General features: G+C 35.0%; 3 protein-coding genes across 5 annotated transcripts; 2 read left to right on the top strand and 1 right to left on the bottom strand.

Moving 5' to 3' along the window:
• Positions 1–2839: 2839 nt before the first annotated feature.
• On the bottom strand, positions 2840–4587 carry LOC148167243 (FUN14 domain-containing protein 1-like). 3 transcript variants are annotated; one of them, XM_088047653.1, is made up of 4 exons: positions 4508–4587; positions 3886–4043; positions 3638–3833; positions 2840–3388 (listed from the first exon to the last, which is right to left on the bottom strand). In XM_088047653.1, the coding sequence occupies exons 2-4, from the start codon at positions 4041–4043 to the stop codon at positions 3209–3211; spliced, it is 534 nt and encodes a 177-aa protein (XP_087903779.1). In that variant the 5' UTR covers positions 4508–4587; the 3' UTR covers positions 2840–3208. The 3 variants fall into 3 exon arrangements, with proteins under 3 accessions (XP_087903779.1, XP_087903778.1, XP_087903780.1); XM_088047652.1 differs by lacking the exon at positions 4508–4587 and adding an exon at positions 4091–4351; XM_088047654.1 differs by lacking the exons at positions 2840–3388; positions 4508–4587 and adding exons at positions 3425–3552; positions 4091–4352.
• A 69-nt stretch (positions 4588–4656) lies between these two features.
• On the top strand, positions 4657–7215 carry MAPk-Ak2 (MAP kinase-activated protein kinase 2). The gene is made up of 7 exons (XM_088047651.1): positions 4657–4885; positions 4933–5072; positions 5122–5186; positions 5232–5438; positions 5854–5929; positions 5978–6188; positions 6236–7215. Exons 1-7 carry the CDS (start codon positions 4721–4723, stop codon positions 6452–6454), a joined length of 1083 nt encoding a protein of 360 aa, XP_087903777.1. The 5' UTR covers positions 4657–4720; the 3' UTR covers positions 6455–7215.
• A 519-nt stretch (positions 7216–7734) lies between these two features.
• On the top strand, positions 7735–10924 carry Alas (5-aminolevulinate synthase). The gene is made up of 9 exons (XM_088047881.1): positions 7735–8050; positions 8106–8260; positions 8307–8414; positions 8461–8674; positions 9336–9520; positions 9572–9771; positions 9822–9999; positions 10050–10510; positions 10558–10924. The coding sequence occupies exons 2-9, from the start codon at positions 8116–8118 to the stop codon at positions 10678–10680; spliced, it is 1614 nt and encodes a 537-aa protein (XP_087904007.1). The 5' UTR covers positions 7735–8050; positions 8106–8115; the 3' UTR covers positions 10681–10924.
• Positions 10925–11524: the final 600 nt, after the last annotated feature.

Genomic DNA, 11524 nt, shown 5'->3' with positions numbered 1-11524 from the left:
TGCAGAGTTTTTCGTTTTTCCGGGAGCGCGTAGGAAGTAGTAAAACCGGCAATTAGCAACATTTGAATTGAAGAAAAGCGTTTTCTGGGATGAAATTAGCGTTTAAGCAATAAGAAAACGACTCTTACCTTAAAGAAAACCTGTTTTTTCTGAAAGTAGCGTCTCTTTCGAAAAGATCTTTGTAAAATTTTGACTCCTCGGCCTTTGCGGATCGTCAATAAGAGTAAACAGCTTTCTTAATGAATGGCACTGCACAATTTCGTTAATTGTTTAATTAATTGGTAAATCACGACACATCACTACCAGATCACCTTAAAAAATGCTACTTTGGCGCTTAAAAGCGCGTACCTAGTGGAAGGGGTGTCTGGCTCCTGGACCGATCCTATTGGGTAATCATGACGTCAAGTAGCGTCAGGTAGTGAATTAACGCCCTCATAATAATAATATTAATAAGTATGACACTGTTACTGGATTTTATTTGACAACTGGCGGCCATTATGAAAATCTTTCTACTGAGCCATCAAAGAAGTTAGAAATTATCTGGACATGCTTAAGCAAGCATTTTCAAAAAATCTCAAGTCAAGACAACCAGTGAAATTTAATACGCGCAAATTAGTTTCTGGAGATTGGTTAGAGTGTTTGTGAATCTACACCTTTGTTTTGATTAGAAACACGTTCAATGTTCGGCAGATTACTAAAATGCAACTTTATTTCGGATGTGGTCCAAAAAGCAAACATGAAGAGAAATGCAGAGTTTTTCGTTTTTCCGGAAACGCGTAGGAAATGGGATAAACCGGCAATTAGCAACAACTGAATTGAAGAAAAGCGTTTTCAGGGATGAAATTAGCGTTTAAACAAAGAGAAAACTGGAGTCTTACCTTGGAAAAAACGTTTTTTTCTCAAAGCGGCGTCTCTTTCGAAAAGATCTTTGGAAAATTTTGACTCCACGACCTTTGCGAATCATCAGTAAAAGTAAACAGCCTTCTGAATGCACAATTTCGTTAATTCGTTAAATGTTTAATTAATTTTTAAATCACGACACATCACCACCAGATCACATTAAAAAATGCCACTTTGGCGCTAAAAAGTAGCGTACCTTGTGGAAGGGGTGTCTGGCTTCTGGACCGATCCTATTGGGTGAGCATGACATCAGTAGCCTCAGGCAGTGAATTGCTGCCCTCACCAATGATAATAATAATAATAACAATAACACAGCTATTGGTTTTTATTTGACAACTGGCGGCGACTATGAAAATCTTTCTACTGAGCCATAAAAAAAGTAAGAAATTATCTAGACAAGTTGAAGCACGCATTTCCAAAAAATTTCAGGTCAATGCAACAACTGAAAGTTAATACGCGTAAATTAGTTTCTGGAGTTTGGTTTAAGTATTTGTATGTCAGCACTTTTTTTTGTTTTGATTAGAAGCACGTATGAGATTAAAACAACGAAATTTTTTGATCACTATTATTTTCATTATCTTATTCTCAAATTACAAACGATTTTTGAATGATAAAAAAAAATTAAATTTTAATCTGTATTATTGGTTGCCTATACTTAATATCAAAAATTTATTATTTTTGAAAATTGAGAATTCAATTTCAGACGTCCTTTAAAATTCATAATGTTGATAATTTTTGATCAACAGTTATGTTAACAGCCATATTAACTCTTAAATTGATTAGTAATTAAAAAACTTTACGATCATTTCAAGATGACTAAAGTTCACTAGGCAACGAGAATTAGATACTTTCAAGAAATAGATTTTATTTACATTTGGAAAGCAAACATAGTAAGTTAAATAAAAATGTGTGCGTTGATATATGAAAAATATTCATTTCATGCTGGTTTTGTCTTGCACAGGCTGCTTTACTCCAAAAGATTCTTAGCAACATTCATTAAATAACTTTTATTTTAAAATTTATTTTGGAAAATGGTGGATGCGCCGGGATAATTTTATAAATTTTTACTTTAATGATAATTTTGTTGTGCAAATTGTTTTTCTAGGCTTATGTTTACAAAAACTTAACTTTTGTTAAAATAATGTATTTGTTTTTCTCATTATAATACATACATATACGTACTTATCTTTTCCAAACTCTCACTTTTTACTTATCTGCTTATGCAATAAACGCTTTCGGATCAGTCTTATCATTATTTTTTTAACATTCTTTAGTCTTTTATAATTAAAAAAAACAAAATAAGTTTTCATTTTTATTTCATACATGGTGTTTCAACATATAAATTTACATCTCATTTTAACACAATGTTTGTAAAGACGTCACATGAAGAAACCAATTTTGCCGACGTTCCTCCAACACACCAAATGAAGTCAATTGAAGTGGAGCGATTCAAACCCCTTCATCAGAAGTCGTGTCCAGCTATACTCTGGCCCAGATGACCACAATACCTAAACAAACAAAAAAAATAGTTAACGCAGTCGGTACTCTTTTGAGATTTAATGCTGTAAATTTAATCCAGATCAGAATGTAATATCTACTATTTAAATTTATTTAAAAATCCCGCTAGTATCTTTCTCGCATGCAACCAATGAAATGTAACGGTTTCGTCACGTGGTGCTTACCTTACCTAGTGGTAGGCAGCCAGTACAACTAACCAATACCAACCTATAGAAACGTGAAGGTATTAAAACTTAAAAAAAACACTTAGATCTCTCTTAAAAATCGAAAAAAAATCTGCCACTCTGTTAGTATGAGCCTCTTCTTTCGTTGTTATGCCAATAATGAGTTTTTTAATGATTCTTGATATTTCTAACTCGTACGAAATCTATCCAATCATGGAAGTACTTTCTTGGCGGGTGATTTAAAAAAAGAATAAAACAACTTTTTAAGGATAACTTTATTAAATACATACGACATATCTGTCTACAAAGACGCGACTACTTAACTTGACTAAACCTACGTAAAAATAAAATACCAGATATCACAACTATGAAAAATAAGAATACATTGAGTGCTATGTAAATATAATAAACAAAAAGTAAACGTATGCTCACGTTATATAATGAAAATTCAAACAAACAACCAGCACTCAAAATTCTAGTTTAAATATATGTATCTCAATTCTCCAAACATTCCAGATCTTATTAATTCGTGACTATAACTAAGAATTTGCATTTAATTTTAATACTGGGGATAAACACATAAAGTGAAGATTAACTTGTAGGTTAAAAAGATGGTAACTTTAAAATTATGCGCTTCCAATTCCGATGGCGATTCCAGCGACAAATGAAACTAAGAAAATGTGAACTTCCTTAAGCTGACAGTCAGATTCTCCAATTAAACTTGCATACCATGACTTGGCTTTCTGTTGATTCTTTCTAATAAGTTTGTCTGCTTTATCAGCTTTTCTATCCACAAACTTTTCCACCTGTTAAAATGTTTGTCTTAATAATTTAATATGACAAAGTTTTTACAATACTTTAATAACATAAACTAACAAGAAATGTTGTCTTAATTTGTTGCTAAACCAATTAAAAAGCCTCCAATAAAACCACTTGAAAAAGCTGTATGGGTTTGAGCAAATCTCTTTACCTAAAATGGGCGAAAAAATAATTTCCTTTCAATTCAATGGCCAAGACATGTAAGGAAAAAATTCAAATTGTAAATCAAAGTTTACCTTATCCATCCAGTCAGGACTTTGGCCAGTGATCTTTTCTTCCACTTTATCTCCAACTTTATCCAAGTTACTTTGAACTTTATCCCAGTTGATTTTAATGTATCCTTTTTCGTTCGCAATTTCGAGCAAAATTATTCCCCCGCCTAAGGCCAAAGCTGCAGTTTTTCCAACTCTCATTGCCAAAAAACCAGTGACCCTTCAAAACAAAATAATGAGGAAAAATTAGTATAATTGGTGGAAGGACAAACCATCCTGTGCTGGTTCCCAAAGCAATTTGTTTAGTGGCTGAGATTTTACTGACATCCCCAAAGAACTTTTCTAAGAACGACTTCGCCTTATCTTCAACATCGTCCATTGTGGCAATTTCTTTATTATTTTGGTTCTTTGCAGACTTCTTTAAAGGCATCTAAACAAGAAAATGACTCCCACGTTTTTCTTTATTGTTAAACTTACGAAGGTGCAACTTGAAGGATGACGACGATCGAGCTTACAAAAAATTACACCACATCTAAATTTAGATTTCTTTTAGTATTAACCTTGCGTCACCGGTATTAAGAGCGCATTATATTTTTTACAAACTCGACCAATGCAAAGGACACTTTCGTATGCGTTCGATATTTTCTCCCTTTTCTCCCTGAGAAAATCTCTCAACCTGTCAAAATCATGAGAGAAAGGATGTGGTTACAGTACCGAAAAGATACCAACTGTAACCACAGCCGGAAGAAAGGGATATTGGCGAAGTGAAAATTTCAAACTGTGGATGGAAATTAGCGGTTTTTGTACCGATTTCAAAGGAAGAATTATGAGTTATTGTTTGATGGATTCAGGGTGAGAATGTAGCTCTCAGAAATAAAGGAAGAGGAAAATTACCTGTTAAATTAATCGGTGTTTATCAATACTGTTTTCTATCAGTGCTAGCAACTGTCCCACTTATAATCCTCTATTTGTCATGAAATGTCACTTGTCAGTCGTTGGTTCCGGTTGGTTCTTTGAAAAGTCCAAGTACTAAGTAAACAAGAGTGGAAATAAGAAATTTCATTATCAACCTTCATGTTTTATAATTTGTAATTTTTTTCGAGTACAATGAGTAAAGAAGACAGGAGTCATGTAAAACACAATGTCCGCACGCCGAAAAAAACCCCAATTACAGACGATTACGACATTACAAAAACGGTTCTAGGTTTAGGAATCAACGGTAAAGTTGTCCAATGCTTTTCGAAAGCCACGAAGGAAAAATATGCCTTGAAGGTTGGAACTAATTTTCTGTTGTTCCAAATACATGTTGAAATTTGCAGATTCTTGTTGATAGCATTAAAGCTCGAAGAGAAGTGGATTTACACTGGAGAGCCAGTGGGTGCCGTCATATAGTCAATATTATCGATGTCTACGAGAATAAATACAATAGTAGTACATGTCTGCTGGTTGTAATGGAATGGTATTGTAGAAATTCCAATAAGAATTGAGATTTTGAGGTTATGTTTCAGCATGGAGGGTGGTGAACTGTTTCAAAGAATCCAAGATAAACCTGATGGGGCATTTACCGAACGAGGTATTCACAATCTTTAATTTACTGATTTTTGAGTTTTTATTGTAGAAGCTGCGCAAATCATGCATGAAATCTGTATTGCTGTGAAGTACCTCCATGATAACAACATTGCACATAGAGACTTAAAACCAGAGAATTTGTTGTATTCCAAGAAGGGTACTTATGGTGTACTTAAACTAACAGACTTTGGTTTTGCTAAAGAGACTCTCATCAAGGACACTTTACAAACCCCTTGCTATACGCCATATTATGTTGGTTTGTGAACAATCATAACTAAACCAGAGCTTATAACTATCAGTCCACTCATTAAAAAGTTAAGTTGGTAGCAGCCCTTGGCGATTTTTATCAATTGGCGGCACAAGCATTTGACCTTAACGCAACAGTGGATGCGTAGAAGCTAATCGTCTTACGCAAGATTGCCAAAACTTGTAAAATCTCAATTGAAACCTTTCTTTTGCAACAAATCTTTAATTAATTATTGATTAATACAATCAACTTTAACAACGTGTTGACTTCAAAAATCGCCACCTTTAATTTTCCCCTAATTTTCTCCCTAAAGAATTGAAAGCCTGATTTACACCCAAGAACTTCCGAAAATATACACAGGAGAGTGGACTGATAGCAATGAGCAGGACTTTATATAGGCTGTGCTCTGAATTTTTTGTTTTAGCCCCTGAAGTGTTAGGACCTGAAAAGTATGACAAAAGCTGTGATATATGGTCGCTTGGAGTAATCATGTACATTTTGTATGTCACTAATGAAGCTTGATTCTTTTTATTAGTGTTATCTTCCAGGTTGTGTGGTTTTCCTCCATTTTACAGCAACCACGGTCTCGCCATTTCTCCTGGAATGAAAAATAGGATTAGAATGGGTCAGTATACATTCCCAAATCCAGAGTGGCAGAATGTGAGTCAAGATGCTAAAGATCTCATCAATGGAATGCTAAATGTTGATCCAGCCAAGCGCCTAGCTATAGATCAAGTGATGAGTAACAGATGGATTGCTGTAAGGTTTTATTTTACGACGATTTTCATTTCTGTGTGATTTTCCAGCAATATACAGCTGTTCCTCAAACACCTTTGCATACACATAAGATGTTGAAAGAAGGTGAGGAAATGTGGCCTGAAGTTCAAGAAGAAATGACGCGCTCGTTGGCCACGATGAGAGTGGATTATGATCAAGTACAAATTAAGACACTGGAGAATTCAAATAATCCATTGCTAAATAAAAGACGCAAGCGTTCAACCAATCAACTGACAAAAGAGCAGTAGTAACCTCATTACTGATATTACTACAGTGCCTTTATAAGTTTTAGTGGCTATTTTATTTGCAATTGTTAAATTCAATTTAGCTTTTAACATTTTAAATTGATGTAGTATTATTTTAAATACTGTTACTAATTTATGTTTGTTATTTTGTTCCGCGTGAAACAGTGAAGGTAAGATGATATTTATAGAAACACTGTTTTATTTTTTATAACGCGGTTAAACAGTGATTACGTCCATTTCTGTTTTCTGTCCAAAATTATGGAGCCACGTTGAAGTATTAAAAACTTGTATTTTATTTAAATAATTTGTTGCTTAGTATAATTACAGCGCTATTAAACTTTATTTTCTGTACACTTTGAGGCTAGATCAAGACTTAATTAGCGGAAGACTTTACACTCGCGTGGTAAAAGGTTATAAGGTTGTAAATTTTGCATGTACGGTTGTCAATTACAACAGAAGGAATGTTCGTAAGTTACTATACTTTTGATACGTAAGACGTTCTTTGAACGTTTCAAGATAATCTGTTCAAATACGTTGTTATAATAGAGTAATTTAAATGTGTTTAAAACGACATTGAAATATCGTGAACTCAGTATAATAGAATTAATTATATTCGAAAAACGTAATTAGAGAATAAATCATCAAAAGTTGTTCATCACGTCATTTTAACCCAAGTTAATCGTAGTTATATTCCGATGTTACAGTTAATTGTAATAACATTTATTTTGAGAAATAAACGAACGAGTTGGTGCTACATGCCACCAGAGGCGGATTTTATTTCAACCCTCAAAGTTCTAATTAATTAGGAGCCAGTTACTCCAAATTTAGCTATAATTAAGGGGCACAACCCTTAATTATATTTTTTGCATATTTAGTCTGTACCTTTAAAAATAACATACAAAAATTTCAAATAAATATTTTAAACAGTTTTTGCGTTATAGCTATTAGTATAATAAACTATTACAGCTATTAACTATAACAAAGTTATCTTTAAACGCGTTTTTCTCGAAACTATATTTTTCAAATTTACTGCAGTTGTAACTTAAAGACAAATCATCCGAGTCTCTGAACTTCTTCTTTCTAAAGAAACATGAACTTGTAATTATTTGCTGATTAGGCAAATTTAGTTTCGATTTTGTTTTAATTATGTAATAATTCGTCAGGTGATCGGATTAATAAGATTTGAACTAGAATGGAAAATTGTGTGGAGGAGCCTCGTATCAAATTATATAATCACTAAATTACAGCTTGCGCAAATCATTTTTTGTCATGTGAGATTACTGGCCAAACTTTGCTGATTAATGTTTGATTTGCAACTTCGCTGATTTGTCGTTTCACGACAATAAGGATGACATTTAAATCAGCATTACATTTCTGATTATTGCCAATTCAATAGCCCTTGATATAAATACACTTGAGTCCCAAGTTCTATCTACATTTTATCAAGTTCCTTTCCATTTGTACGAGTCTAGTCGCGCAGTGGAACGTGTGTGTTTGCGAGACTAGGTGGAAAAATTACAAAACTTGATTGACCTACATCAGTAGAAACCACTTTCTACTATTTAACCAGATTTTCAGAAGAAACGTTGTCACCCTATCGTAAGTAATTCCTCGATTTTAGTGTCATAAGTGAGGTTACATAACAATTTTGTAGGTTACTCAAAATGCCCTGTCCGTTTTTAACCAGACTGAGTCAAAATTACGTGAAAAACTATGCTGGGATTTTGCTTAAAATGTACGGGAATCAGTGCCCCGTTATTTCCAATGGGATGACTACCATTGCTGGGCAAGACCTAGCAGCAAATCAAGGTAATTTTCATTTTGTCAAAACGACTTTTCTCATTATCCCCAACAGCTGTGGCGGCCCAGAAAAGTGAGAGTCCTTGTCCATTTTTGAAAGAAGTCAATGGTGTGATCAAAGAAGTGAAAAATGATGATACCATTGAAATGAAGAGTGATGACTGTAAGTTATTACAACCATCAGAATGTTTCTAAAATCGCCGTTTTAGCTGTCTTTGCCTATGATCAGTTCTTCCACCAACAAATCATGAAGAAGAAAAAAGAACACAGTTACAGGATTTTCAAGAAAGTCAACAGATTGGCGGGTCCTGGACAATTTCCAAGTGCTCTGGAATATTCCTGGGGTGAAAAACCCATCACCGTTTGGTGTTCTAACGATTATTTGGGAATGTCATGCCATCCAAAGGTCAAGGAGGCAGTTAGGTATGTTCTAAAAGTCCCGAGGCTTAATCTTACATAATTAAATACGGAAATTATCACGTTTTTGAAAATAATCATTGATTCGTAAACACGTTATCATCATTACGCAGCGACTTTTTTATATGAAGTTGACAGTCATGACGGGGCCGCGCTAAAAACAATTGTATGCAAATTAAACCGGTTCATGATTTTGCATTATCAGGAAGGCCAATTTAAAGTTCATAGGTCGGCGAAATTAATGACCATTACACTATTTTAGTTTTTTTTTTCTGAAACTGCAGTTTTTTTATCCATAACACTAACTGTTATAAACGTATATCGTCGGCTTAGGTTGTTGAGTTGCTAAGTCCATTTAGAATTTTTTAGATGGAGGTCGATAAATCTCTATTTTTCACATATTTGTCGTTCAATCTGAGATCTGAAAACTTGTAGATTAAAAATAGAATGTTTCTTCATTCTGAAATTACAACACATAAAAGAATCGAATGCTAAATCTTTTGGTTTTCGTTTTTACAAAATCGAAAAAGCATTTGATCCAAAAATAGACTGAAAGAAGGGTTCATCAATTCCATTACGTGGCCAATAGGAGTGTTTTATTTAAAAATGATTAGATCACTCGGTATATCGGCAAAAATGAGAATTTTTGACGTTCGATCTTCCGTAGAAACGCTCTGGAAACGTACGGAAGTGGAGCTGGAGGAACAAGGAATATCGCCGGAAATTCAACTCTCCATGAGAAACTGGAGAATCAGTTGGCGTCGTTGCATGACAAAGAACGAGCTTTGTTATTCACGTCTTGTTTCGTAGCCAATGATTCCACACTCTTCACCTTAGCGAAGACTCTGCCAGGTAAATAACACTTTAACCGAAGTCTTCTTACCTTTAATTTTATTCCTCCAGGTTGCCATATTTTCTCCGATGCGGGCAACCACGCTTCCATGATCTACGGAATTCGCAATAGCCAAGTCCCGAAGCACATTTTCAGACATAACGACCCTGCTCACTTGGAGGAATTATTAAAAGGGGTTGATAAGGGCATTCCTAAGATCGTAGCATTTGAAACTGTTCACTCCATGTCCGGAGCCGTCTGTCCTTTAGAGGTAATCAAATCCCCGAAACCGTTCTTTAGGTTACTATTTTTGTATTTCAGGAACTGTGCGATATCGCCCACAAATACGGCGCATTAACTTTCGTTGATGAAGTCCACGCCGTGGGTTTGTACGGTGACCACGGCGCCGGAATCGGAGAACGCGATGGAAAAATGCACAAAATGGACATTATTTCCGGTACTTTAGGGAAAGCGTTCGGGAACGTGGGTGGCTACATCGGTACTATATCAATTACCATTTTGCCGCAGCGTTTTCATGTACACTTTCAGCTTCAAGTGCGTCTCTGGTCGACATGATCCGCTCTTACGCCGCTGGTTTTATTTTCACTACTTCTTTACCGCCGACAGTGTTGGCAGGTGCTCACAAAGCCATCGAAATTCTGGCCTCTGATGAAGGAAGAGCGTTGCGAGAACGCCACCAAGACAACGTGAAGTACCTCAGAAACAATCTGTTAAGAAACGGTTTTCCAGTTGAGCACACTCCGAGTCATATTATTCCGATTAAAATCGGAAATCCGGTGCAATGTGGGGCAGTTTGCGACACTTTGTTGAAGGAAAAAGGTCACTACATCCAAGCTATTAATTTCCCGACGGTTGCTAGAGGCCAGGAGAAGATGAGATTGGCTCCTACACCGCACCACACGAGAGAAATGATGGACACTCTCGTGGGTGATCTTAAAGAAGTTTGGAACCACTTGGATTTGCCGTTTACAGGGTTAGAATGTGGAAAAGTAAGTTTTTATGTCTGGGACGACAGGAGTTATCATGTTTGTTACAGGAATGTCAATATTGCCAGAAACCGATTCTCTTTGATTACTACGAGTCCAGAACCCGACAAGCGTGCGCTAAAGATCTTTCTTGTGATATTCCGAATTGTCCACAATTAGTTGGTGTTGTGTAATACACACTGTATTTTGCGATTGAAGAAATGTTAGTCTAGAACAGTTGTCAATCGAATGTTTTATTATATAGGGACCTTGGGGGCGGAATTAAAAACAGTAAACAGGTTTCTTTTCACTTAGGACGCGGTATCTCATTCCTGAAACATAAGTAGATTCTAATTTTATTATGGTTTATTTTCCTTGGGTATAAACTTTAAATAATGTTCATTTTCTGGAAGTACAATAAACTTTGCTTTTATAACAGCGCGGAAGCAATAAATCTGTTAAGAATAATAACCATTTAAGCTACTACGCAACAGTGTCGTTACGCTCTTTTTTATATCTTAATTTATTCAGATTTGCAGAAAACCGGGACACTTCAAAGGTGACATTTATTAATTGTAAGTATTATATTTTATATGTATATTTTTGTTAATGTTTCCAATAAAGTCGGGCTTATTTGGTTTACTTTTTCTAGAAAATTTTATATGAGTATAGTCGTAACGCGTATTACGTTATTTCTATACTGATAAGGATAAGAATTATATCTTGCGTTAATTGTTCGGTACCAAACGCCCTTGAACTTCCCACGTCCGTTAAATGATTACTGATTAGTGCCTTAAAAGCGTAAATGGATGCACGTGCAATAATTGATGAATGTTTTTTGAGCTTTTACGTAAATCGGCAATAAAACCCCGACATTAAACTTTTAAAAGGGATCAACTAAACGATTAAAGAACTGGCCAAAATTTCTAAACCACCGATTTATGATTATGACCTTTTCAACGTTTTGGAGTCTTTAAGTTTCTGGGAAATTCAACAATTGAAGTATTTATGTACCTATTTCTCAATAAAACGCTCATA

The sequence above is a fragment of the Gnatocerus cornutus genome, chromosome 10 (assembly GCF_029298725.1).
Source record: "Gnatocerus cornutus isolate USDA-ARS CGAHR chromosome 10, icGnaCorn1.1, whole genome shotgun sequence".
Classification (NCBI taxonomy): Eukaryota; Metazoa; Arthropoda; class Insecta; order Coleoptera; family Tenebrionidae; genus Gnatocerus; species Gnatocerus cornutus.
This window is presented reverse-complemented; position numbering and strand designations above follow the sequence as displayed.

Excerpts from the sequence above, each read along its gene's own strand:
- LOC148167243 (XM_088047653.1), bottom strand. The coding sequence starts at position 4,043 with ATGCCTTTAAAGAAGTCTGCAAAGAACCAAAATAATAAAGAAATTGCC. Across the intron at positions 3,834-3,885 it reads TTGGGAACCAGCACAGGATG|GGTCACTGGTTTTTTGGCAA; the intron begins GTTTGTCCTTCC and ends TTTGTTTTGAAG. Across the intron at positions 3,389-3,637 it reads GTCCTGACTGGATGGATAAG|GTGGAAAAGTTTGTGGATAG; the intron begins GTAAACTTTGAT and ends ACATTTTAACAG.
- MAPk-Ak2 (XM_088047651.1), top strand. The coding sequence starts at position 4,721 with ATGAGTAAAGAAGACAGGAGTCATGTAAAACACAATGTCCGCACGCCG. Across the intron at positions 5,439-5,853 it reads CTATACGCCATATTATGTTG|CCCCTGAAGTGTTAGGACCT; the intron begins GTTTGTGAACAA and ends TTTTTGTTTTAG. Across the intron at positions 5,930-5,977 it reads GGAGTAATCATGTACATTTT|GTTGTGTGGTTTTCCTCCAT; the intron begins GTATGTCACTAA and ends GTTATCTTCCAG.
- Alas (XM_088047881.1), top strand. The coding sequence starts at position 8,116 with ATGCCCTGTCCGTTTTTAACCAGACTGAGTCAAAATTACGTGAAAAAC. Across the intron at positions 8,675-9,335 it reads AAGGTCAAGGAGGCAGTTAG|AAACGCTCTGGAAACGTACG; the intron begins GTATGTTCTAAA and ends GATCTTCCGTAG. Across the intron at positions 10,511-10,557 it reads CAGGGTTAGAATGTGGAAAA|GAATGTCAATATTGCCAGAA; the intron begins GTAAGTTTTTAT and ends TGTTTGTTACAG.